Genomic DNA, 25,000 nt, shown 5'->3' with positions numbered 1-25,000 from the left:
TCCTTTAGGGGATATCACTAATCAATCAATAACGATACCCCCGACACTGCACAGCATAGCAATACGCGCATACACACATATACTTACACGCAGCATATAATGTGCTGCACATACACGCATGAGGAGAGTTTGTTTATTGGTGTGGCCCATGTCTAATACATACCCCAGACAGTTTGATCAAAAGAAGAAGGAAGAGAGGGTGAGGGTGATAAATTTTTTTATCTTTCTTTTCGTGTGATGTATATTATTTGGAATTCAGCATCTGAAAAGGCTGTGATGAATATCCCAGAACACTCTCCCCGAGTGTATAGCTGAGCCAGTATCTATACACTGCCTAATTTAATTTTTCCATGAACAACAACCGTTTTTTTTTTAGTTTTTTTTTAGCAATTACGCAAAGATTGGTACTCCTGTCAGCGAAGTGATGGGTCTTGCATTCTAGTAACATGTGAACCACTGAAGGAATTTAAATCAAACTTGGCACCAGTATGGACTGTGATAGAAAGATAAACGAACAAAATATTGGGTTCAACAGGTCAAAGGTAAAATGTCATGTGCCCTTTAAAAATAATTTTTCAGACCATAACTTGAGGTAGAAGCCTCTGATGTTCACCTCTTCTACTTATATTGTCTCTTTTCTCTCTTGCACCCTTTCTCATGTGACCTTTGAAATCAAACGTAGCCATGTGTTGACATCTAATGTGAGTGGAGTCATTTCCATTGACAAATTATTGTCGAATTCTGTTTTGTAGATTGTTTTTGTTTTTATTTGTCATGTTGGTTCATCACGTTGGTTTTTTTTTCAGTTTGAGGTCGGATTCTCAAGAAGCAAATGGGAAGATATTCGGGCTGCACGGTTATAAACGAGGAATGATTTTTACACTGTATACTCTCGTTTAAACAAAGTCGTTGAGAATTTTGATAAAACAATTGCAAACAGTTCCAATCCTTATTTGCCTATTATTTTATTAAAATCTTTCTCACATTCCTCATATAAGTTGGTATCACATGCAAGGGAAATTTGTGGGGTTAATTGAGAAAATGAAATGTCCAAGGAAGAAGAATAGCGGAAGGAGATTAAGAGCGGGTAGGTGGTGGAAGGGAATTTATGAGGACATACGACTGAAGACGATGAAAAATTTTGCCATTTTGCAGATGTAATATGTGGATGGCTCTTATGATGTGCTGTTTGTTTTTGATTGAGAGAAAGGTTGTTTTGGAAACATTAGCGTATCGGACATGAAAAGTTTTCTGTTTGAGGTCCTTGTGCTGCCTCCTTCGTCTGAACCAATGCCACAGCTTCCAACAACCTAGTAGTGCAAAGCAGAGTTAAGCAATAGGTTCACCCTGTGTGCCTGACTATCCCATTAACACTCTCCCTCTCCTCAATAAACTATTTTCATTACTTATCAAGTTAGTCTATGACTGATTCTGACTGATTTCAATTGAATTTTGTATTTTGAACACTTTAAAACATGAATCGGAACATGAACCTGCAGTTTAGCACTACGTTGGCTCTGAATTTGGCAAATTGTACAGCATCTTGTCCCTTGTGTGCATGCACATTCACAGTGAAGCAATTACTTCAGTCTGTCTCTCAGTCTGGCAGTCAAACAAAATTGAAAATCATTCCAACAGGAAACTTACTGTTTTTAGAGATGTCATAAAGGACACAAACAACAGGCACGGATAACGAATTTAAAGTGTTAAATAAGGTGGTGTAAAAGATGGGGCATCAACAGTGGTTAACTTCCGATTCAATGGTTTATTAGGTAATCTCTACCGAGATGACCTAATAAAGCCGGACCAAGTGTCCGTACGTCCGTCCGTCCATCAACAATTTTTCTTTCCGATCTTGATGAAACTTAGTCTGTGGGTAGAGGTCGATGAGTGTTGCACAACGATCTAATTTTTGTCCGGGTTCAAGGTCAGGGTCAAGGTCACGAGGTCACGTAAGTTATAAAAATCGCCATTTTCAAAACCTATCTAGTCTGCCATTCTACAAGATATTCGGCAACTGTTTATTGATTATGATAGTAAAAAATATTATCTTTTATCTAACCGGACAGATTTTTGAATTTCCGTCCCGTTTGGCAGCCACGTAACCTGGAAGATGGTCAAAAACACCTCCCGGTACAAAGAAAACTTTTTACTTCCGATCTTGATGAAATTTGGTATGTGGGTAGAGGTCGATGAGTGATACCCAATGACATATTTTTTTTCCGGATTCGAGGTCAGGGTCAAGGTCACGAGGTCACGAAATTTGTGAAAGTCGCCATTTTCAAAACCTATCTCGTCTGTCATTTTAGGAGATATCTGGCAACGGTTCATTGATTATGATAGTAAAAAACATTATAGAGATGACCGTCACCCCCACACGGGGGTAATTTTTTATTTATTTATTTTTCTACAGCCTTGAAAACTTTTATTATATTTCAATGGAATTATATATATATATATATATATATATATATATATATATATATATATATATATATATATATATATATATATATATATCTGAATACTGTAGAATGCAAATCGCTTTGCTTGCACTTCCAAAAACCCTCAGTTTAGCAGTAATTAAGCAAAATTGTATGTCGTCTCGACTAATCAAATTTGCCGTGTGCTCTGGGGGCAGAGTAATCGCAAGGTTCAGACAAAATGGTGGCACTAACCGATGCATTGACAAAGCTAACTTCGTTCAAAAGATCTTTGTTTAGTGCCTCTTTTTCTCAAAGATCGTTCCAAAATCGACAGTTTCTCCGAGAGGAGTTGGCAGAAGGCTCGACTCTTGACTACTACATTTGATCCGTCGGCTTTATATGGTTGCCATCGCAAACTGTTTTTCAAAGTTCGCAAGGAAAGTTAATATAGATCATGCTTGTAAACGCAAAGCAAGAGTTGAAAAGACCCTTCCCACTATCCCATGTCCTTGTTCTCAAGATTGCATGGGGTAAGGTGTTCCATGAACTCTGGTTATGATTGTGGTTAATATTGACTTATTGAAGAACAATAATCATTCTGTATTTTCTTTCTGAATCGGCACTAGTTGTTCATTTGTTGTTTATGTTCTTGTAGATGGGAGTGATATTTTCTGACTGTTAAGAGTTTACATGATTAGACTAAATGTTATCAAGTAGAATGTTAAGCACAACTTCAGAAAATCATGCCCAATGCCATGCTGTCCTTGTGATTAATTTGGCTAAATGTTCATGTTAATAAACTATTTCATTACTTTGTCTTTTAATATTAACTGCTTTTTATGGCCTCTTCCAGCCAGGAAGCATTGTTGGAGGATTGCATGGTTCCATGGAAGCGTCGGGGACAATTTCTGGGCAATCAAGTCCAGGATCAGCACCAGGTGGAGGAGCACCCAGTGCAAACATTGGGTCAGATGGACGGCGCCTGAGTGGGGCAGAAGTGGCAGAGTCTCGTCGGCACTCACAGACGAGCGATTACCGTGATCCGGACATGAAACGTCTTTCTATGGAGATTGAACGTGAAAGGTTCGTTGGGGGTAGCTGTGAGAGGGGTGGGGATGGGGGGGGGTTGGGTACAGTGTCCCTGACATGGTGGGTTGCAATGATGTCATCCTGCTGTGGGTTACACTTCATGTCTGCCATTATAGTTGCAAAGCAAAGACAAAAGAGTAACAGCATAGCCCATAATGGTCATTCATACGATGGAATTTTCTCTGTTAATGACTTCCCACTCAATTAAAACTTAAATCAGGAGATCTGTTTATGCAATGGTATAGAACGTTAAGTTGCAGCCAAGCATAGAATCCCCTGACACTGCAAACTACAACAGTATATTGTTTTGACAATTGGTTTCATGATAAAGCTGGATTTTCCAGATAAAGGGATGATTCTATGGGTTATACTGTCGACACCATATACTCGTATAGAGTAAAAACTCCATTCACATGTTCTTGATTTATTTGCTGCAATCACACAAATTATAGCACAAATTAAGCTTTATTTTTAATGGGCCCAATTACTTCCACCTTATTGGGAGGTAGGCTAAGGAAAATTTATTCTGGCCAGGCCTGACGTTCAACAAAATGTAATTTGGGCATGAATTTGTAACCTGTTCAGAGTGCTGGTGGCAACTCTCCTACTCTTCATGAAATATATCATGGGATCTTTTAACGCCCACCAAAGGCCTCGGTGCAAGCAGAGACACCATGTTCACCTTGAATAAAATCAAATGAGTTCATGTTCATGATTTGGAAAAAAAGAGCATGATCCACAATGATGGCTTCCACTGTGTGCAAAAGATGTTAAAAATAGGAATGATGTTATGTGCAATCCAACAATAAGCTGGGAATTGCTGATCTGAGATGATTGTGTTCTTCTTAAAATTGAAAATTCCTTTGTTTGTATGATAGATTTGGAAAGAATATTGGAGAAAGACTGAAAAAGGCTACTGATATACATACATCATGGCATTAGAAACTTGTATGGGGGGGGGGGGGGGAAACTGGATGAAGTCAGGAGATGAGAATTACAAATAGACATGCAGAGGGCATAAAAAGGCATGTATCAGAGAGGGGGGAGAGCAGGATAGCACAAGAGTAACCGAAGACCGAGTTATTTTCTTTTTGGACTTTTGGAGTTATTAAAGCAGGTTCAGGGGGGTACAGATGAGGTTAGGAATTTATGGCAAACTTTAGGGCTACATCACCACCCCTTGTATCCCATGGTGTATTTGTCTTTGCATGTCAGGGCCTAAACTGTCCACAAGCTTATGGGTTTGTTCAGAGTGTGCACTTATCACACATTATGAGTGGTGCTGTGCAATAATGCTGACCTCAGTGAGATGGACGAAGACAAGATTACATTAACCTGTTTGTTATAGAAGAGGAGAGTAACTTCCAAAATCTGACCTCAAATGTCTGCTCTGGCATTTTCACTGTTACAATGATCAGTGTCTGCAGTCATCTTCACTCCATTGTTAGGGTTCATTTGCACAAACCATTTAACCGTTATTATATACCATTAACGTTTTGGGTGAAACTGTACAGGTGGTAACACATATGATTAGCCTTCAAGAGCAAGACAAGTTCTTCATTCAGCATCTATGATGGCACATGTGTTTTTGCTTTTGGCTTGGCGATCATCATCTCATCTAATTCCAACTCTTAATTTGTGGTTTTTTGGGGGTTGAAAGGATCAGCAGCAATGTAAAGAATGCTTCATCATGATTGAATGGAAGTCTTCTTAAGAAATACTCCCATTGGAGATAAAGCACAACAAATGTACTTTTACAGTTGGCCGGACCCAGGCCAGTTTTCTTGTCTGAATCCTGACAAACCACTGTTAAAGTAGTCACACCGGTCCACTGATCCGGCTCTGAGCATGGTCGAGGGCCTATTTGTCGCTCTGCTGTACTCTGGTGGAACGTCTGGGCCGGTTGAGCGATGTGCTGGATTTCTCTTCACCCCAGGCATCAAAATGGTGGGACAAGCGGTGGCAGGGATGAAAGGATAAAATGGCGAACATTTCATGCACGACGCTAATTGCCTCCGAACTCTTAATCGTCCTTTAATGGACGATTAAGAGCCGTTGTGGCTCGCGATCAGGGCAACTCAAATTACTCAATGGAAACCCAGTGAATTAATGTGTGTGTTTATTGAACCAAGGAAGGGAAGAGCATGGGACACGAGAGCATTTATTTTACCAATACTATTTACAAGTAATACGTGCCTGGGGTATTGTTCATATGGAAGAGCCTTAATTATCTAACCATAAGGCCTCAGACATACCATGCGAAAAACATGATCAAGGAGGCAGACAACACTGAAATTACCGTAGCTGTGCTCGGTTGAGCACAGCAAGTTCCAAAGAGAAACACGTGGCATGGTGGGGAACAAGACCGGTCTTGCACCAAGGCCCAATCGCATACCAGCGGGTACAGTGGAGGAGAGCTGCAAGCAGAACCTCAGGCTTCAGTCAGGCAAGCGCTCAGCAGCAGGATGTCCACTGTGCCGACTGTGGGTGTGGAGAAAACTGCGCAGCTCCCGCAGTGTGGAAGTGCACCAAAGGGGCATCTCCTCCCGGCCCCCCTTTGCACCCACCTTTATCCCTTTTGTACACGCCCTTCCCCGTCACTCAGATATGTCCCTACAGACCCTATTGGCCAAGCAAGCGCAGTCCATGGGCATGCCCCTTTGCCTTGATCCCTGACCCCGATGGAGAGAACATGTCTGGGACTCATCTTTGCACCAATACAACTGTTGTAGAATATTATTTCTCATAAAAAGAGCTTTAGAATGCAGTTTAGATTATTAAAAATGGATGAAAACTCACCAAGCTATGAATTTTTAAGTAAAACTTTCCACACGGCATTACAATTTTTAACTAACCCGAACCCTTGTGAAAAACTTTGGAAAGGCATTGGATCATGGCGTTAATGGTTTCCAATATCTGAGAGAGAAGTTTGGTGCAGAGGAAACTGATGCTAAACTCAGAGCGGACATTTTCGTTGGGTCCCAGATGTGTGAACTGATGTGTGATCCTGAGTTCAAAAATAAACTGAACCCACTTGAGTATGCAACATGGGAAGCATTTGTGTTGGTTGTACAGAACTTTCTTGGGAACCATAGAGCTGAACAGTATGCGGAATTAGTGGACAACATGCTAATGGCCTATCAGTGAATGGGCTGTAGGATGTCTCTTAAAATGCACTTCTTGCCTTCTCATCTTGATTTCTTCCCACCTAATCTGGGTGAGGTAAGTGATGCGCATGGCGCAAGGTTCCACCAAGACATTTCGGTCATGGAAACTAGGTATCAAGGCCAATTCAACCCAAATATGATGGGTGATTTACTGCTGGTTCCTACAACTGGAGACCAATTCCACACACAAGCACAAGAGCAAGCGTCTCACACACTTCTGAACACATAAGAACAATGCCCAAGCTGACTCTATTGAAAGGAAGAGTGTAAACTTGGAGTGTTGTTTCTGAATCACGCATAATGGGGCAGATTTCCCAATCAAGTTTACACCCTTCCTAACATTACCATGTTCGAATGTTTTAACTTTTTTTTTCTGCAACTTGTTTATGTTCTTGGTTTGTATACGACACATTAAACACGGAGATCAACCATTGTTATCGGAATATGATGTAAAAGTAATTAGTAAGCACTGATATTAGGTGTACAATGTGGTGATCTGCAATATTAAAGTATCTAACATAACATGTACATATTTTGAAAACTTGACGTGCTGGCTAAATTCTGACTACAGATTTGAAATCGGCGGCCCAGATTTAGTCAAGAACACCTGCATTTCGCTTCGTAGAAGACGCAAATTTTTTTTTTGTTGCCCAGTGAATTATGTGATGTTTTTTTGTGTACCTTGAAAACAAAAACACAAAAGATAATGTGCATGTGTGTGATTAATTTGTTTTAAAAATTGGTGCCCCTTTATATGAACTTTACTAGAGCATTACTTGGCTCCTCCTGAAAACACAAGGGTACAGCAAGCAGATGAGATTTTTTTTGAATACGCCTCATTTTCTATTATCTGGCATTTCCCACAAGCAATGGAATGTCCCTTCTTTCCTATTGTTTGCCACTTGGCACATACCATATGAAGGGGTCTTTTCTATGCCCCTCGCATTTTCCTCAAGAATATTACCTCACGCTCACATTAAACTTGCATTTCAGAGTTAATTATTGCTAAGCTACAGCATGCAATCTTAACCCCTAAAAGCCATTTTTGCAACAGTACTACTACTATTACTTCTAATACTCCGCATTCCCAGCTAAGGGGTGTAGCAAACCCCATGGGGTTAACCCTTTTGTACTTTGTTCCTTTGGGACAGGGGGAATGTGTGGTTAGGGCAGGAATTTTGGGGAAAAAAAATGCCCATGGTGTTGGCGATTGCTCACCTACTCTTCGCAAAGGACACCGTGGAATCTTTAACGTCCACCAACTAATTCCAGTAGATGGGACACCAGTTAAATGTCCATACGAGGGATGGCACACACATGATGATGAATCACACTGCCTGTGAAACACCGAGATGACTGTTTATAGCTGGGCCAAGATTCAAACCAGGGCTAGAAGGCATCACGATGAGTGTGCATACCTATATGCCATCCTGCAAGCCCACAACAAAAATAAGTGCGCCAAAATTAAACAAATAATATTGTAAGTATAATCATCATCTTCGAGGTAGAGGTACACTGTGGTGGTATGGGTGGAATGGGTCTTCTTTGTGTGTGTTTCCTCTCATGTGTTTTATTATGTGTTTTAAAATGAAGATTCGAGTACATGGAAAAGAGCAGAAACCTGCAGGAACAGCTGCGTGAGCTAAAGACAGAGATTGAAGCACTAAAGTTGGAAGAGAGCGAGGGATTTGAACGAGCAGAGCAACGCTATAGTACACTCACTCGGGTAAGTATGAACTGTTCGTCAAGCGTTGTTTGTGGAGCTCAGCCACCATCACCATTCATTCTTTGCTCTTTCCTTTCTTGTTTTTCAGGTGTGCTTCAGCTAATCTCTAAACTGAGTGGCATGTTTTTACTGTGTCCGCAGCTGGCTATGCGCAGTCCGTGTCCTCAGACCTATTATGAAAGCTACTGAGCATAGGACGAGGCTCTGGTTGCTCTTCACCGTCAGCCCTGGTTAACTGACCACACACCGGAATGCTGAAACGTGGTGCACATTACAATCATAATATTTTAAGGGCTGTAGATTCATTCTTGCACATTATTGCCTTGATTGAGAAATGCAATCGTATAATTTCCTGTCCGGAGTTGTCCGGCCAGCCGATGGGTCGTGTGCATCATTCGGCGAATTGTTCATGTGTGTTGCACATCTGCAGCTATTGGTCCTACCTTCGTGCACATTACGATGCTGCTTACTTATGAAACACACCTGACTTGCCACATAGTTCCAGGAGTCCAGTTTGTGCTTACCACCACATTGTGTGAAAACATTCACTTGTGGGAATCTTGAATGCCAGTTTGTTATTACCTTTGGATTTATGATGTTTTTTACAAGTTTAATTTTTTTCATTTGCCTTATTTGTGAGATTGTACAACTGAACAAGACAAACTGTAATCTTTTTACAAATGCTTGACCTTTCTGACCTTTAAAGGAAGGAAAAAAACAACAACCCCAGAAGCTGGATTTGCTCCCAAATGTTGAAGTTCACATCCATAATTCTGCAATAAACCTTCAACACTATTAATCAAACTCAGGGCTGGGTCAGTCACATCATCTTGAGGCCTCTGGAGTACATCGGCATCTGAGCCCTCCCAGATAGAATGACCAACCAAGATAGTAGCAAAGTATTTCCACATAAGCCACGAGCTTGTTTCTAGGCATTATTCATTCATATGTAGCACAAGGCTACGGGGAGCATTATTGGCTCAGGGCGCGGCTGTGTCGCTGATTGGTACAGCAGAAATTTGGAATTTGGTCATGATGCGGGTGATAGCTCACCTACTCTTCGCGAAGGTCATAATGGGATATTTAACATCTGCTTAACATCCATCTGAGGGAGAGCACACACATTGATTAATCACGCTGCCTGTGTAACCCTGGGGTGACAGTTGAAAGCTGGGTCGGGGTTCGAACCCAGGCGAGACAGCTCAAAGGCGAATGTGTGTACCTCCTCGGCTACCCTGTCAGTCCTTCTCGGCATTACGTCACATAGATTGCTCACATTTCTTCACGTCTCGACTATCATTTATAGATTGTGCTCTCGCTGGATGAGTGTCTTCGAGACTGCTTATATTGAGCAGAAAATGGTGATGCAAAGGGAGATGGCATTACCATTGTTTTTGTTTTTATTTTTTTTAATGATGTAGAACACTAACAACATTTTGAGGATACTTCCACTATTTCATGCCTTTATGACCATAAATACACTCCCCCTGACAAAATATGGCAAAATTTTGGAAAGTAATGATGACATTTCCTTCAGCCACCCTGGCCAAGAAGTTGACATTAATACTTTGGTTTGGTTGAGCGGTAAGTTCTAATATCCAAACAGGTAAAATGTGGGAACTCAATCCTGGAGGCATTTTTGACCTCTTTAGATGCTGATGGGTTGCATAAACGGGCCTTTGGTTGAGATGTGCATAGATACGTCTGGCACGGGTTAAGCAGTTCAGCTGTGGCAGTATTCCATATTGAGAAGTCGATGTTGCTATTAAACGTCTTGGCTTTAGGCCTACCTCCAAGTCTATATTATGAGATAAGTATTGTGAGTATCTATGCCTTTGCTTCATAGCATAAACATAGCATGGCATGCTTAAATAGCATGGCAGTACAGGTACAAATCGGTCCGTTATGATGTCGCGAACAGCTCGGTTATTTTGTATTTTTGTAATTGAACCCTTTTGTTTGATGCCTGATCTGGATGACTCATTCTGGTGTCTGTAAAGTGTAAATGAACTATGCATTTTATGTCAACATGCTATTTTTATTCGAGCAGCATTAAAGACTTTTTTTCTCTCTCTCACACTCACACACTCACACACACACACACACACACACACACACACACACACACACACACACACACACACACACACACACACACACACCTGAAGACCATGTCTGTGGTTCATGATTCATGATATTCCAGGGGCAGTGCGGAGAGTTGAAAGGAAAAGAAAACGTTTGCAGATGAATGCACTTGGCATTTTATTTATTAATATGGAAGAGCCATGGTGCTATGGTTTTGCTTGGTGTTTAGATGCCAAACTTGCCTTGTCAATTCCCCTTGACCCGTCGATCTGTCGAAGTCGACCTTTCACATCGATCCCTGCCAGTTGCAGCATGGCCAAAGCAGCTTTCCCTTCTCTGCACATGGAGCTTAATTGATTGGTATTGGAGTGCAATTAGGTTTCCAGCATAAGCTGCTCTATTATTGTCTGTAGCTAAAGCAATGTCAAGCATTCTCGTGTGTAAACAAATGAGTAATTCCAACGAGCATTTATTTGTGTTTCTGCTTTACATTACATTATTATCACTGCGCATATAACTGGAATCTACATCAAGCGTTTTCTGAGCCTTTGTTCGTTCTCGATGCAAAATGCCATATTTTCCTCATCCCATTGAGCATTTTTTCCCCAGCTTTTGATGCATTGTGGAGTTGAAGGCAACAGAGTACATGCCTTGTAGGTGTAGTGTATATGAGGTCATTTCAGGTTGTCATTAGAATTTAGGTCTTGGAATTGAGGTGGCCAGAGCAGATGTATATATGTATTAGACCAATCGTGTGGCAAGAGGTCACATGGAATGACATCACAATAATCTTGAGGTCGTGAACGTCAATTTTATTCGCTCTCTCTCAGGGTGAAGTCTTTGCTTTTCAGATGCCGGGAATTCCTGGTGCAATTCAGAGGTCAGAAGCTCTTCTGCTACTAAACCGTCAGTTGTATTTTGCTGTCTGTTTGTCTCACATGCCTGTCTGTCTCTAATACCATCAATTTGAAGATATTCTATGTTTTCACATGTAATGGGAAATATTATGAGAAGGTTTTCTTTTCTTGTTCATTTTTGTGCTGCAGTGATGCAAAGAGAAGACTGCTTGGACAGTGCTGTGTCAGTTTGGTCTACAGGCCATTTGCAGTTATAAACTTCATGCATGTTCAAATGGTCAAGAGGATGGGAATTGCATAATAATTAATGTTATATTTATTGATGACTCCTCACCTCCCACCCCTTTCCTTCCTCTTATACAAATATCCCCCCCCCCAATGGTCTCTAAAAAATTTAAAGTCTTGGTCTCAAATAATCCACACAATGAGTGTTTGGAGCCATAACACTCACTATAATACACCTCCAATTAACCATCACCAACAGTGCTCGTTCCTGTGCCCAAAAAACAAACAGGATCAGGAACTGGGATCTCATGTAGCATGATGGTCAGGGTCTTGTGCTAGTTCCCGACGCAAGGTACAAACCATTTTGACCGAAAACAAACACCACCTGTCAGGAAGGCCATTGTGCGTATGTTCCACGTGTCGATTTTTGGAGATGTAATTTTGTGTGGTTCAGAGCTGGTGGATTTTGCCGTGCTGGGTCAACCGTTTCAATCCAAGACTGCTCATTCAGGATGTTCTCAAGGAAACAACACAATTTGAATCCACAGGTTCCACGGCAATACAGGTAGGTTCTGCATGACGATTACTGAAGGCCGAGTCCTCTTTTCCCATCATGTCCAGTAGCCATTACACTTCTCCCAGGATTGGACCCCCATCGGTGACACTGCAATTGATTGGCACTCAAGAACCTCGCTGAGATAGCAGTGCACATGATCCACTCAAGGTCAGTCAAAGAGGCAAGACTCAAACGGGAATGAAATGGATATGAGATCTCCAAGCAGTCATGCGGAACCAAGAGCGGTGTAATGACGATATTGTACGAACAAGGGATGCAAAGTTACTAGAGGGTGACTAAACAGAATTCTGTGAATATACGATAAGCGCTCATATTCCAAGTAATCGGAAAAGTGATGGTTAAATGGATATCTTATCCATTGCCTCACACCATCACAAGTGGAAATAAAGACCTTAAATGTCTTTTCCCAATCTCATGGTATTGACCTTTGTACATTGTCTGGAAGGATTTGGAGTGTCAGCCAAAAATAAATAACCATTTGGCCATTTTTGGTGGTCCCATGTGAACACTTATTCCCCAGTTCAAATCTCATCCTGTGTTGATTTGTGCATTGTCTCCTAATGTCCTTGTATTCTATGTAAAGAGTCACTGATGTCTCTTTGTCCTGCATTTGGTCCAGGTCCAAGTCTTAGATCATTGTAAAAAAATAAAGGGAAAATATTTGTTACCTGAGCCATCACATATCTTGAGGTGACACGTGTAAAGTTTAGGTCTTGAGCAAAATGATCCTCCATTTAACCTGATGGCATTGAGAGGGTGTAAACTGGCATGAGCAGCAGATGGAGACCTGACAAGGAGGGTAGGCAGATTAAACTCCTCTCTGCAGGTCATTGAGCCAGCTGTGTTTTTACTGACAATCCATGAGTAATGACATGGTCATTCTTCATTTCTTTCAGCTGGATGTGAGCTTCTGAGTGAATTCACCACCCAATGGACATACCAGTAGATCCATCCATTGGGACCAGCATCAGTGGTGCCAAAGCAGTCTCCTGGGTTATTGGGTATGATCCTGGATGGGTCGCCACTCCGACGCAGGATACTCGAATGGCTCAATCATCCCACTCATTTTGCCGACCTCGGAAGGATGACAGGCCGAGTCCACCTCACTTGGTATTAATTCAACAGCAGAGCAGGATTTGAACTCAGGATCCAAGGATCCCAAGCCCACCACCCTAACCATTAAGCCAACACCAGGCAAACCAGTGGATCATCACCTGCTATTAGACCACCACCCAATGGACTTCATTTCACCACCACTATACCTATTTTAATCTTTAGTACTGAAAGGTAGGCAGATTGAACTCTCTGCCAAAGGCCAAGGGAAATTGATTCACATCATAGGCTATAATCATTACGTAAAGGGTTTATCTTATGCCTTACACAGACAACCTCATTCGTACGAGCTCAAAGTAATTCACAACCAGTTGGTTTGTTTGCGTTCACTAATTCACAACCAGTTGGTTTGTTTGCATTCACGACAGTTATTTATACCAGTTTAAGGATTAATTACCTTCGCCACCGAAGGTGAAGGAGGTTATGTTTTCACCTCTCTCTGTTTGTTACTTGCAAAATCGAAGATTTTTCAAGTATATTGGTCAGTCGATTTTGTTATTCTGTCTGTCTGTCTGTTTGTCTGACTATTTATCACCTACAGGTCAGAATTTCAAACCGATCTTCACGAAACTTCACCACATGGTCGTTTATCATAAGGAAGAAGCCAATTGTTTTTGAGGTCAAAAAGTCAACAACTTAGGTGAGATTTCTTAAAATCCTCAATTTTTATCCGATTCTCTTGAAATTTGAAGATGATTTGTATTTCAGGTCACTGAATTCAACCAGTCAATTAATTTTGAGGTCAACATCGACCAAAATGTCAACATAGGCCAAAGGTCAACAACTTAGATCTTCTTCTCTTCTTCTTCTTTCGGCTGCTCCCGTTAGGGGTCGCCACAGCGGATCATCCATTATGATCCGCATAGTGATTTGGCACATGTTTTACGCCGGATGCCCTTCCTGACACAACCCTGGTCGCCTCTTACGACACAGGGATATGGTACACCTATTTTAACCGGGGTATACACCGGCCCAGTATACTGGTACTCATTTCGCCGACCTCGGAAGGATGACAGGCTGAGTCAACCCCCTGGTGTATTAATTCAGTGGCTCAACGGGGCTTGAACTCAGGACCTCTTGGATCCCAAGCCGCTGCCCTAACCACTGCGCCAACACCAGGCTCGGTCAACAACTTAGATGAGATTTTTAAATCCTCAATTTTCATCCGATTAACTTGAAATTTGAAGATGATTTATATTTCAGGTCACTGAATTCAACTACCAATTATTTTTAACGTCAACATCGACCAAAATGTCAACAGAGGCCAAAGGTCAACAACTTAGATGAGATTTTTAAATCCTCAATTTTCATCCGATTAACTTGAAATTTGAAGATGATTTATATTTCAGGTCACTGAATTCAACTACCAATTATTTTTAACGTCAACATCGACCAAAATGTCAACAGAGGCCAAAGGTCAACAACTTAGATGAGATTTTTAAATCCTCAATTTTCATCCGATTAACTTGAAATTTGAAGATGATTTATATTTCAGGTCACTGAATTCAACTACCAATTATTTTTAAGGTCAACATCGACCAAAAGGTCAACAGAGGCCAAAGGTCAACAACTTTGGTGAGATTTCTAATATATTCAATATTCATCCGATTGACTTGAAATTTGAAGATGATTTATATTTCAGGTCACTGAATTCAACCAGCCAATTATTTTTAAGGTCAACAGAGGCCAAAGGTCAACAACTTTGATGAGATTTCTAATATATTCAATATTCATCCGATTGACTTGAAATTTGAAGATGATTTATATTTCAGTTCACTGAATTCAACTACCAATTATTTTCGAGGTCAACATAGGCCGAATTTTTAAAATTATCAATTTCCATCCAATTGACTTGGGATTTGAAGAGAAGTTGCATATTTTGTCATTTAATTCAACCAACAATTATTTTTGAGGTCAAATTAGTGATGGATTTTGCAAGTATCATGCTCTACCTGACCTCTTTCTTGTTTGTCGATTTGTCTGTGTGCAGGATATCTCAAAAATTTTTGGATGGATCCGGATGAAATTTTGGCGGCAGGTCAGGTGTGTGACAAGGATGAACTGATTAGATTTTGGTGAAGATCCGGATCTGGATCCGACGACCAGAATTTTAAGTGATTCTTCACCATTGAGAGACAGGGCTAAACTAATATATATCTCAGAAAGTTGTGGACGGATTCGGATGAAACTTGGTGGACAGGTTGGGTGTTTGACCATGGGGAACTCATTCGATTCCGGTGAAAATCCACATCCGGATATGGATAGGAGAGTTATTTAATTTTTAAAGTGGTTCTTTACCATTGAGAGAAAGAGCCAAAAACGATTATGTTGCATGATATTTCAAAAATGTATTGGGCCCGATATGTTCTCATGGATCAGGAATTGCGTGGCGGAGGTATGCGCTCTACTGAGTGCCCTTCTCGTTTATACTGGTTTAAGGATTTTTATCTACCAGTTTAAGGATTTATTCAAGTTCAAATATTTCTGCCGTGGTCTATGGATTTATTTATTACATCGTCCACCAAAGGTGGACGGAGGTTATGTTTTCATCACTGTCTGTCTGTCTGTGAGCAGGATATCTCAAAAAGTTATGGATGGATTCGGCTTTTACTTCGTGGACAGGCTGGGTGTTTGACAAAGACGAATTGATTCGATTTTGGTAAAATCCAGATCCGACAATTTTTCAAGTGATTCTTCACCATTGAAAAATGGGGCCAAAAACGATATATAGCATATTATTTCTAAAAAGTTATGGATAGATTCGGGTTAAACTTGGTGGACAAATTGGATAGGTGACAAGAACAAGCCGATTCGATTTTGCTTCAGATCCAGATCTGGACTCTCAGTGGGATACAAAACATAAACTGTTCAGTCTGGTGGAGGTATGCACCCTTCCAAGTGTCCCATTCTCGTTTGTTAAAGGGCTGAAAAGGGTTTAAAGACTTATTGGTTGAGGGGTCTCTTTTCTTTATACCAGTTTAATGGTTTGTATTGGTTTTTTTTACACCGGTTTATGGATTTATTTGTGCCAGTAGAAGTAAAAAAATAAAATAAAAAATAACACCACTGGGAGACTGTTTCGACCTTCTATCCCACTATTAATTTGCAATTGGTCACTGGCTTTAACACCAATATAAATTTTTATTTTGGGCCCTAGCCATCAAAAACTACATTTATGGAACAAAGTTTCAAATGGAGCACCTCACAGCCATTAGAGAATCTAAGTTGCATCAGGTGTGCCAATAATTGTGAATTGCTGCTCCCACCTTGCCGGCTCCATGAAAGAAGACACCATTTGCATTTTTGCCGCCTCAATTCCCACCCTTTATAGCTCACCTGTTCGAAGAACAGAGAGCTATAGCGATACCCCCGGCGTGGGCGTGAGCGTGAAAATGTTAAAGTTTTGGTGCAAGTTATTTCTTTTCTAATGTTTTTATCTACCACACTATTTTTTTACTGATTACAATATACAAATACATATATTGCTTTAAAATTATTTGGATCAGGCTTCACTGCAATGCTTTATAAAAAATATTATTAGACTAGTCTTTTAATAAAAAATATTATTAGACTAGTCTTTTAAAAACGATAAATGTACAAACAAGCGAGCATTGGGTGGCTTTGATACCAACTCTCTGGTTAGAATCATGGGAAACTTGCTAGTGAAATTTAATGCTGATATAAATGGACCATCTTATCCTCTATTCCCTTATCGGTGGAACCGACTCTCTGGTCTGCCTCAACCCACTCCCTGCAGTCCTTCGGATGCTGCCCATCGTCATTTCATGATTTCTCCCATATATTCCTTCTTTTCTATATTCTCGTTAATCCTCCCATACCTATCATGTTCTGTACTCTTGCTGATCCCTCCACCCTCACTCCTCTTTTCTTGCACTCATGTACAACGTCTTTGTCTCCCCCGTGATCCTCTACCACTTTGGGGACTTGCTGCCCTCTGCCATTTGATTCCCACGTGACTCTAGATTTCTGTATATACTTGCAACTGCATTCGTCATTGAAAGTAATTTAACAAATCGGGGATGTATTCCACCTTTTTTTGTCTACATTGTCAATGCTCGTGTGATAGCTAACACACAATGCACAGCAAGGGGGGCATGAGACAAGCGGGACGGGAGAGGGAAGGACAAAACAGTGGGGAACAGAGACATTAGGAGATCTGTGGAACGGAGAGGAATGGGGCGGGGAACACGGGGTATACAAGATGGACATTACATGGACTTTCAGAAAGGAAAGCAGGGAATTTGAAGGAGGTGGGTTTGGGGTGGATTAACGGGGGTAGAAAATATCAAGGTTTTGCATGGGGGAAGATAAGAGGTGGTGGTGAATAGCTGTTTTGAAGACTTGGAGGGAAGAATGGGATTGAAGAGAGTGTGGGAGTTTATTCCAAAGGTGGGGAAAAAAAAGAGCAATAAAAGAGTGAAGGTGAGCAGTGATTCGTGATTTTAGTAGTTTTACCAGAAGGGGGTTGCTGGCGGACCTTGAGCGCCCTGCGGAAATATGGGGGGGGGGACATATCGCACAGAGCAGGGGGGGGAGAGAGGAGACATATACAGGAGAGGAGACGGTAGAAGACAAAGACCACCGACCTGCCTGCAGTGAGAGAGTGAGAGGCCCAAAAACTCAGCCTCACCACGGGACATACCAATGATCCTAAATGCCTTGGTTTCCACAGCGTGAAGCCGAGAAAGGTGAGAGGCAGGAGCACCAGCCCAGAGGGGAGAGCAGTACTCCATCAGGCTGCAGATGAAAGCTTTGTAGGTGGTCAGGAGCTCAGGTGGGCCGAGGAAGGACTTTGCACGACGGAGGATTCCCAGCCGGTGACTGGCTTTGGAGGCCAGGTTGGAAATGTGGCTTTCCCAGGAAAGATCATGGCAGAGAGTGAGACCCAGAAGCTTGACAGAAAGGACTTCTTCCAGCGGATTGTTGAGAAAGTAGGTAGAGGGAGGGGTGGGGGGGTTATCCAAACGGTCCTTTCGGAGAGACATAGTGAGAGTGTGAGGAAGAACCGAAGGAAGAACACCTTGATTGCCTTTACAACTCGAGAGTTCAGAGAACACAATATCCAACACAATGTTCAAGTCTTCATTTCAATTAAAAATAATAATAATTGTTTAAATGATCGTTTGAAAAAAAATATGGTGGTTTCACGCAGTGAAGTAGTCATTTGTACACCACCCTGTAGAACATGTCCAAGTACTACAAAACTGGATGTTCTTGGAAGTATTATGAAGACAATTTGTGTTCTACAGTGTTCAAGTATATAATTCAATTTAAACAAGTAAAAGAGCAATCAGAGATTGCAGACCCTCACCAAGAATTGTTTTATGTGGTGTGTTGTGTAGTTTTGTGTGGTGTTTATGTTATTTTGTTTGGTGTATTTTCTGTGGTGTTTGTGTACTTAGTGTTACGTAATTAATAAGAGATATAATTAGAACTGCCACTTTATAATTGCTGGCAGTGATGACCGGGTACCAAGATGTCCCGCTTTGATGAAACCCCGCTATTATTGAGACGCCTTACCCTGACCAATGACGTTTATTTATTATTATTCATTATGCAATTGAATTTAGAATGAGATGAAAATAAATTCAATTCAAATCAAATGGAATACCAAATCGGTTCAGTCCTGCATTCGAATCATCAGAAGGAATCCAAATAAGGAAAAAGCAAAGATGAAGTCATCAAGAGGAACCTGGATAGGATTCACATTTCAGCTGCTGCTCCTCTACCCTCAAACCTATCTCGGCACAGCCAAGTGAGCCTTTTTCGAAAATTCAAGAAAAAAAGAACCCATATAAAAAATTAAATAATTCTGGCTGCCAGACCATGTGTCCGATGAAGTTGAAATTTAAAACATCTATTCCCTGTCACTACTGGATCATAAATGTGAAGTTTGACATCGATTTATTAAGCGGTTCCAGAGAAAACATTATTTAATTTATTTTTTAAATCCAATATGGCTGTCAAGCAATGTGACCCATCAATTATTCCTAAACAAACTTGTACACCCATGGCTTGGGGAACATTTGTGTGATGTTTACCCTCGACCTGTCCAGACATTCTGGAGAAGAAGATTTTTTATAGGTTTTATGGTAACTCCAATGTTGCTGCCAAACCATGTGACATCATATTTGTGAACTTTTTGTTTCTCATGGAAAGGCGGTCATACTTGTAAATTTTGCCAAGATCTGTTCAGCCACTTCAGAGAATAAGATTTTTGAAGGTTTCTTTTTGTTTAACAATATAGCTGCGGAATCATGTGACCGATGACGTCATCAAAAAAACATTTCTGTGGACCATTTTATCCTGAGATGATGCTCAAATTTTTTTATACTGATCAGATGTCGCGTTCGACATATGCAATTATGACGTCATAACGTAGGCACCTATGATACAATTTTTAAAAATGACATATTCCCCATGAGGAGTACTTACTGTGCCTCAAGTTTCAATTTTTTTGCTTGGTGCGGTTTCAGAGATAGAAGTTCGTTTTTCCAACATGGCTGATAAACGTTTGTGGAGAAAAACACTCAAGTTCTGCGTGGACAAACAGACAAACGGACCCAAATGCAATACCCTCTCCTTTGCCGAGGGTAATGAAGGTTTAAAGGCAAACAAATAAATTCTGGGTTCTACCGAGTGTCGATTACACCACTTTATTTAACACTCACATTCGTTCTTCGTGCCTGTTGTTTGTGTCCATTATGACGTCATTAAAAATGGCTGCCAGAGAGGCAGAGTAAAAAAAAATCACACCTGCGTCTGAAGGAAGCGGTTCAGTTTGGCATTTTTAATATGAAATAGGCAAAGCCTCGAAACGAATAATCTCACTCCTCTCGACACACGTGCCATCGGGACGAAATCAGAGCCCACGGTACTGTTCAATGGCAGGTTTGCTTTCCGATTTATATTCTGTTTCGTGTTCAAAATATGTCATTCAATCTAAATAAGTTGTTCGTCCATCATCAACTGACGATCATAAATAAAGTTGACGGACATTAACCAATTGCTGAATTCCGCTTTTCGCTTCGTGTGTGTGTGAGAGAGGGGGGTATTATGACGTCACCGCACACGAAAGTCTGAGACATATCCCGAGATTAACCTTGAACATTTTCCGCCTTCGATTCGACAACAAGACCGTTGATCTTGGAAAACAACGGCTCCAGTACCAAAGCACTATAAATGTCAGTGAGACGGCCTTCCGAGTCCGAATCCGAGTTCTCAGGCTACGAGTCCGAGTCCCAATTAAGGCTGCGAGTCTAAGTGCTGCGCTCGAGTATTCAGCATGTGGTGTTTGTCGTCGCCACAACCCCATATTCCCACTACAACCCCACATTCCCACCACAACCCCACATTCCCACTACATTCCCACCACAACCCCACATTCCCACCACAACTGAGCAACGAATCGACGAACGGGAATTCATGTAATTTTACAAGATCATTGACGGAATTGAAAATAAAACTTTCTAATTAAAAATAAATAAATAAATAACTCAATCAATACCGGACGTCAAGTGGAATTGATTGAGTTAACAGGGCAATGTCTATTTCACACACACACACACACACACACACACACACACACACACACACACACACACACACACACACACACACACACACACACACACACACACACACACACACACACACACACACACACACACAATGTTGCCTTCATCAGATGAACTTTAATTAACTTGAATTATCACGGTTTTATCATCATGAGGATTGAAAGCGGTAATAGTAGTAATAATAATAATAATAATAATAATAATAATAATAATAATAATAATAATCACACACGTTTGCCAGGACCTTGTAATACCCGTTCGAGCTTTTCCGTCGACTTTCCTAATCGTTACAGGTCGGTCGGTACCTGATGACATATTCAGTGGAGACACCTGCGTCCCCACGACAGCACATAAAATGCGCGCAGGAGGCGTCGCTGCTTCTCAGGAAGCACCGCAAGTCATGGGTGAACAACCGAGGTCTCCGTTTCGGTACTACGGCGCGACGGGTCGCACGCCCACCCACTGGGAGCAACGTGCCGCGACCGCCCTGCTCGAGTACCAGCAGGCGAGCGCGTACCTGGCCAGTTACAATCGCGCTCACTTCAAGGCCTTCCTGTCCCAGGTGAACCCCGAGCTGATCCCACGAATCCTCAAGGCGAATTGCCGAGACGCTGCGGTTCAGGTGAATCCCTGGCGGGAGACGGCCGTGCAGTGCTCGCTGGGATCTCGGACTCTGACTGCTCGACCCGTAATACAACACGGCCTGGGTGGTGGTAGTGGTCGTGGTGGTGGTGGTGTTGCGATGACCGTTACGACCGGTTCTGCAACGGCTCTTCCTGCCTTGGAAACCCAGAGTAAGATTTCGTCTCGGTCTTGTGTGGGTCCTGTTGCTCCCGGTGGTTCGACGCGCCCTGCTGGTGGAAACGTCCGTCGACGCCGACCTCGCCGCTCACCTGTCTCGGCCAATCCACGAGCTTCACCTGGACAACCTGCCGCGGCCAATCCACGAGCTTCACCTGGACAACCTGCCGCGGCCAATCCACGAGCTTCACCTGGACAACCTGCCGCGGCCAATCCACGAGCTTCACCTGGACAACCTGCCGCGGCCAATCCACGAGCTTCACCTGGACAACCTGCCGCGGCCAATCCACGAGCTTCACCTGGACAACCTGCCGCGGCCAATCCACGAGCTTCACCTGGACAACCTGCCGCGGTTTATTGCTTCCCACGGGCGGGCCTTTCTGGTTCGTTCAAGATTGCAGGTCGCCCATCCGTAACTGTGGCCGGAGTGCTGCCGGAGCAGCGATGCAACGGAGTTGGAGCTGTTGCGAAGACCGATGGTGTTCAAGGTGTTGCGAGTGGCGCAGCAACGGTGTCGAAAGAAGTGAAAAATCCGAATTGTGATCTCTCAACCGAGGAGGTTGGAAGTCTGGGGTATGGCCGAGTCTCGGGCCGAATCGGTCACCCTTCGAGTGTCCCTGGTCCATATTTTGGATCCGAGCAGCGGAAGGGGGTAGTCACGGGGGAAACTGCACCCAATGTGCCGCTGGGGAAGGCCCAACGACCGATGAGACTACGTAATCGAGTCCCCAGGTCCAGGTGTGATGCTCCAGATGTGCAGCAGAGTTTGGACCCTGGCTCTGAAACTCGGGTCCCCTCGATGCAGAAGGAAGCGTCTGACAAAGATTTCGACCTCATTGTTTTGGATGTGATGTGCGAAAATTCCTCCTCGGTAAGTTGTCCAGGTGGTTTACCAAAACTACTCAAGGACCCTGTTTTGGGGGCTTTGGGGAATGCAAGTTGTGCTGAGGCGAACCTGACGGTGATGTCGACGGGCGTTGACGATGGATCTGGAGCTGGAGCTGTGCATGGAGATGAGGCATGGGGTGTTAACGTTCAAGTGGAGATGAAATCTTCTTGCAATGGAGTGCGAAATGCAATCGATACATTGACTACAGACGTCACAGGTGTTCGTGAGGAAGAGTGTTTTATAAAGGACAGAGATGTAGATGGCAAGGCTGGTGGTGGTGGTGATTGTTTTGTCACTGAGGTTGATACAATTATATTTTGTGGTGGAGATGAAGATTATGGAGGCCTGACGAGAAAAAATGAGGGCGACGGTGCTCCAGGGGCGGCCGAAGGCGACGGTGCTCCAGGGGAGGGCGACGGTGCTCCAGGGGAGGGCGACGGTGCTCCAGGGGAGGGCGACGGTGCTCCAGGGGAGGGCGACGGTGCTCCAGGGGAGGGCGACGGTGCTCCAGGGGAGGGCGACGGTGCTCCAGGGGAGGGCGACGGTGCTCCAGGGGAGGGCGACGGTGCTCCAGGGGAGGGCGAGGGCGACGGTGCTCCAGGGGAGGGCGAGGGCGACGGTGCTCCAGGGGAGGGCGACGGTGCTCCAGGGGAGGGCGACGGCGACGGTGCTCCAGGGGAGGGCGAGGGCGACGGTGCTCCAGGGGAGGGCGAGGGCGACGGTGCTCCAGGGGAGGGCGAGGGCGACGGTGCTCCAGGGGAGGGCGAGGGCGACGGTGCTCCAGGGGAGGGCGAGGGCGACGGTGCTCCAGGGGAGGGCGAGGGCGACGGTGCTCCAGGGGAGGGCGAGGGCGACGGTGCTCCAGGGGAGGGCGAGGGCGACGGTGCTCCAGGGGAGGGCGAGGGCGACGGTGCTCCAGGGGAGGGCGAGGGCGACGGTGCTCCAGGGGAGGGCGAGGGCGACGGTGCTCCAGGGGAGGGCGAGGGCGACGGTGCTCCAGGGGCGGGCGAGGGCGACGGTGCTCCAGGGGCGGGCGAGGGCGACGGTGCTCCAGGGGCGGGCGAGGGCGACGGTGCTCCAGGGGCGGGCGAGGGCGACGGTGCTCCAGGGGCGGGCGAGGGCGACGTTGCTCCAGGGGCGGCCGAGGGCGACGTTGCTCCAGGGGCGGCCGAGGGCGACGTTGCTCCAGGGGCGGCCGAGGGCGACGTTGCTCCAGGGGCGGCCGAGGGCGACGTTGCTCCAGGGGCGGCCGAGGGCGACGTTGCTCCAGGGGCGGCCGAGGGCGACGTTGCTCCAGGGGCGGCCGAGGGCGACGGTGCTCCAGGGGCGGCCGAGGGCGACGGTGCTCCAGGGGCGGCCGAGGGCGACGGTGCTCCAGGGGCGGCCGAGGGCGACGGTGCTCCAGGGGCGGCCGAGGGCGACGGTGCTCCAGGGGCGGCCGAGGGCGACGGTGCTCTGCACCCTCAAACAAATTGTGCAGTCAGAGTTTCAGGATCTCATGGTCTCTGATCATCAACCAGCTAATGAATCTGCAGTGGAGATGTCCAAATCTGAACCTTCTGAATGAATGTTTGTTTTCTTTTCCTAATTGTGCTGCTCCAGTTTCAAGTTTGCCAATTTGGTGATTTTTGAATGTTCTTGCCTTGGTGTCTGTGCAGTCTTGAAAGCTGAATATTGATTTGTTTCCTTAAAAAAAAAAAAAAAAAAAAACCTTTGCCTGACAGTCATTTTCCTTTGTGATTACCAACAGTCTCCATTGCTGGAGGAACCACGAACATTTGGTTTTGTACTTCATGTGCTGTGCCTAAAGGATGAACATCTAATTGGTTTATGCTGTGGCTCTGTTTTCAATTAATAAACTTTGAACCTTGTGTTGATGAACAAACTTGTTGGTTTTTCCCCCCCCCCCCTTTCCAGTGCTTTCTACTCAGGTTTGGCCCACCTAGTTTTGCACTGGTAACCATGGTTCCAATTTAGTTGGCCAAACACAAAACCCCAACTACTCCTGGATTTTTGATCTGATCATTGATTATTTTTCAAAACAAACCGAAGCAGGGAATAAAACTATAATGAATTTCTATGGAGGTAACCATGGCTTCTCCATAAGTGGTCTGCACGTGACCAGCAGTGTTGGTCCACAATTGGTTGTGTAACACACCTGATGTATTTGTTACAACTTGTCAGAGTAGATATGGCTGCCTTTGCAGGACTTTGTTTCCTTACATGGAGGCCAATTGGCCCATCAAGCCTCTGCAATAGTTGGCCACCTATGGTTGTGCTCTTTTTTTTATTATTATTATTAACATGTGGGTCTACAAGAGCTCTGCTTTTCTGTTTTTGGGGTTCTTGTTGGGGATCGTTTGTTGAAATGTGCAACCATTGTTCAGACAGCTGCTGGACCACACCCATAATCTGTCACTTGCCTAAAACTATGGTACCCAAATGAA

The 25,000-nt window shown here is 43.7% G+C and overlaps 2 protein-coding genes across 3 annotated transcripts in view; both read left to right on the top strand.

Annotated features, from left to right (window-relative positions):
* Nucleotides 1–10,454, top strand: part of NF2 (NF2, moesin-ezrin-radixin like (MERLIN) tumor suppressor) — a 79,186-nt gene extending 68,732 nt beyond the window's left edge. The window contains exons 14-16 of one of the 2 annotated variants that reach the window (XM_085878882.1): nucleotides 3,280–3,509; nucleotides 8,276–8,408; nucleotides 8,497–10,454. In XM_085878882.1, coding sequence (XP_085735008.1) covers nucleotides 3,280–3,509; nucleotides 8,276–8,408; nucleotides 8,497–8,511 — 378 coding nt within the window. In that variant the 3' untranslated portion in view covers nucleotides 8,512–10,454. The remainder of the gene's footprint in view (nucleotides 1–3,279; nucleotides 3,510–8,275; nucleotides 8,409–8,496) is intronic. The other variant, XM_085878881.1, reaches the window with a different exon arrangement.
* Nucleotides 10,455–21,095: 10,641 nt separating this feature from the next.
* Nucleotides 21,096–24,424, top strand: LOC147028464 (uncharacterized). The gene has a single exon (XM_085878880.1). The coding sequence runs from the start codon at nucleotides 21,219–21,221 to the stop codon at nucleotides 24,060–24,062; it is 2,844 nt and encodes a 947-aa protein (XP_085735006.1). The 5' UTR covers nucleotides 21,096–21,218; the 3' UTR covers nucleotides 24,063–24,424.
* The last annotated feature ends 576 nt before the right edge of the window (nucleotides 24,425–25,000 follow it).

The sequence above is a fragment of the Eptatretus burgeri genome, chromosome 4, assembly GCF_056783735.1.
Source record: "Eptatretus burgeri isolate ZD-2024b chromosome 4, Ebu_testis_v1, whole genome shotgun sequence".
NCBI lineage: Eukaryota > Metazoa > Chordata > Myxini > Myxiniformes > Myxinidae > Eptatretus > Eptatretus burgeri.
Note: the sequence above shows the minus strand (reverse complement) of the source record. Positions and strands in the feature narration are given on the sequence as shown.

Excerpts from the sequence above, each read along its gene's own strand:
- LOC147028464 (XM_085878880.1), top strand. The coding sequence starts at position 21,219 with ATGCGCGCAGGAGGCGTCGCTGCTTCTCAGGAAGCACCGCAAGTCATG.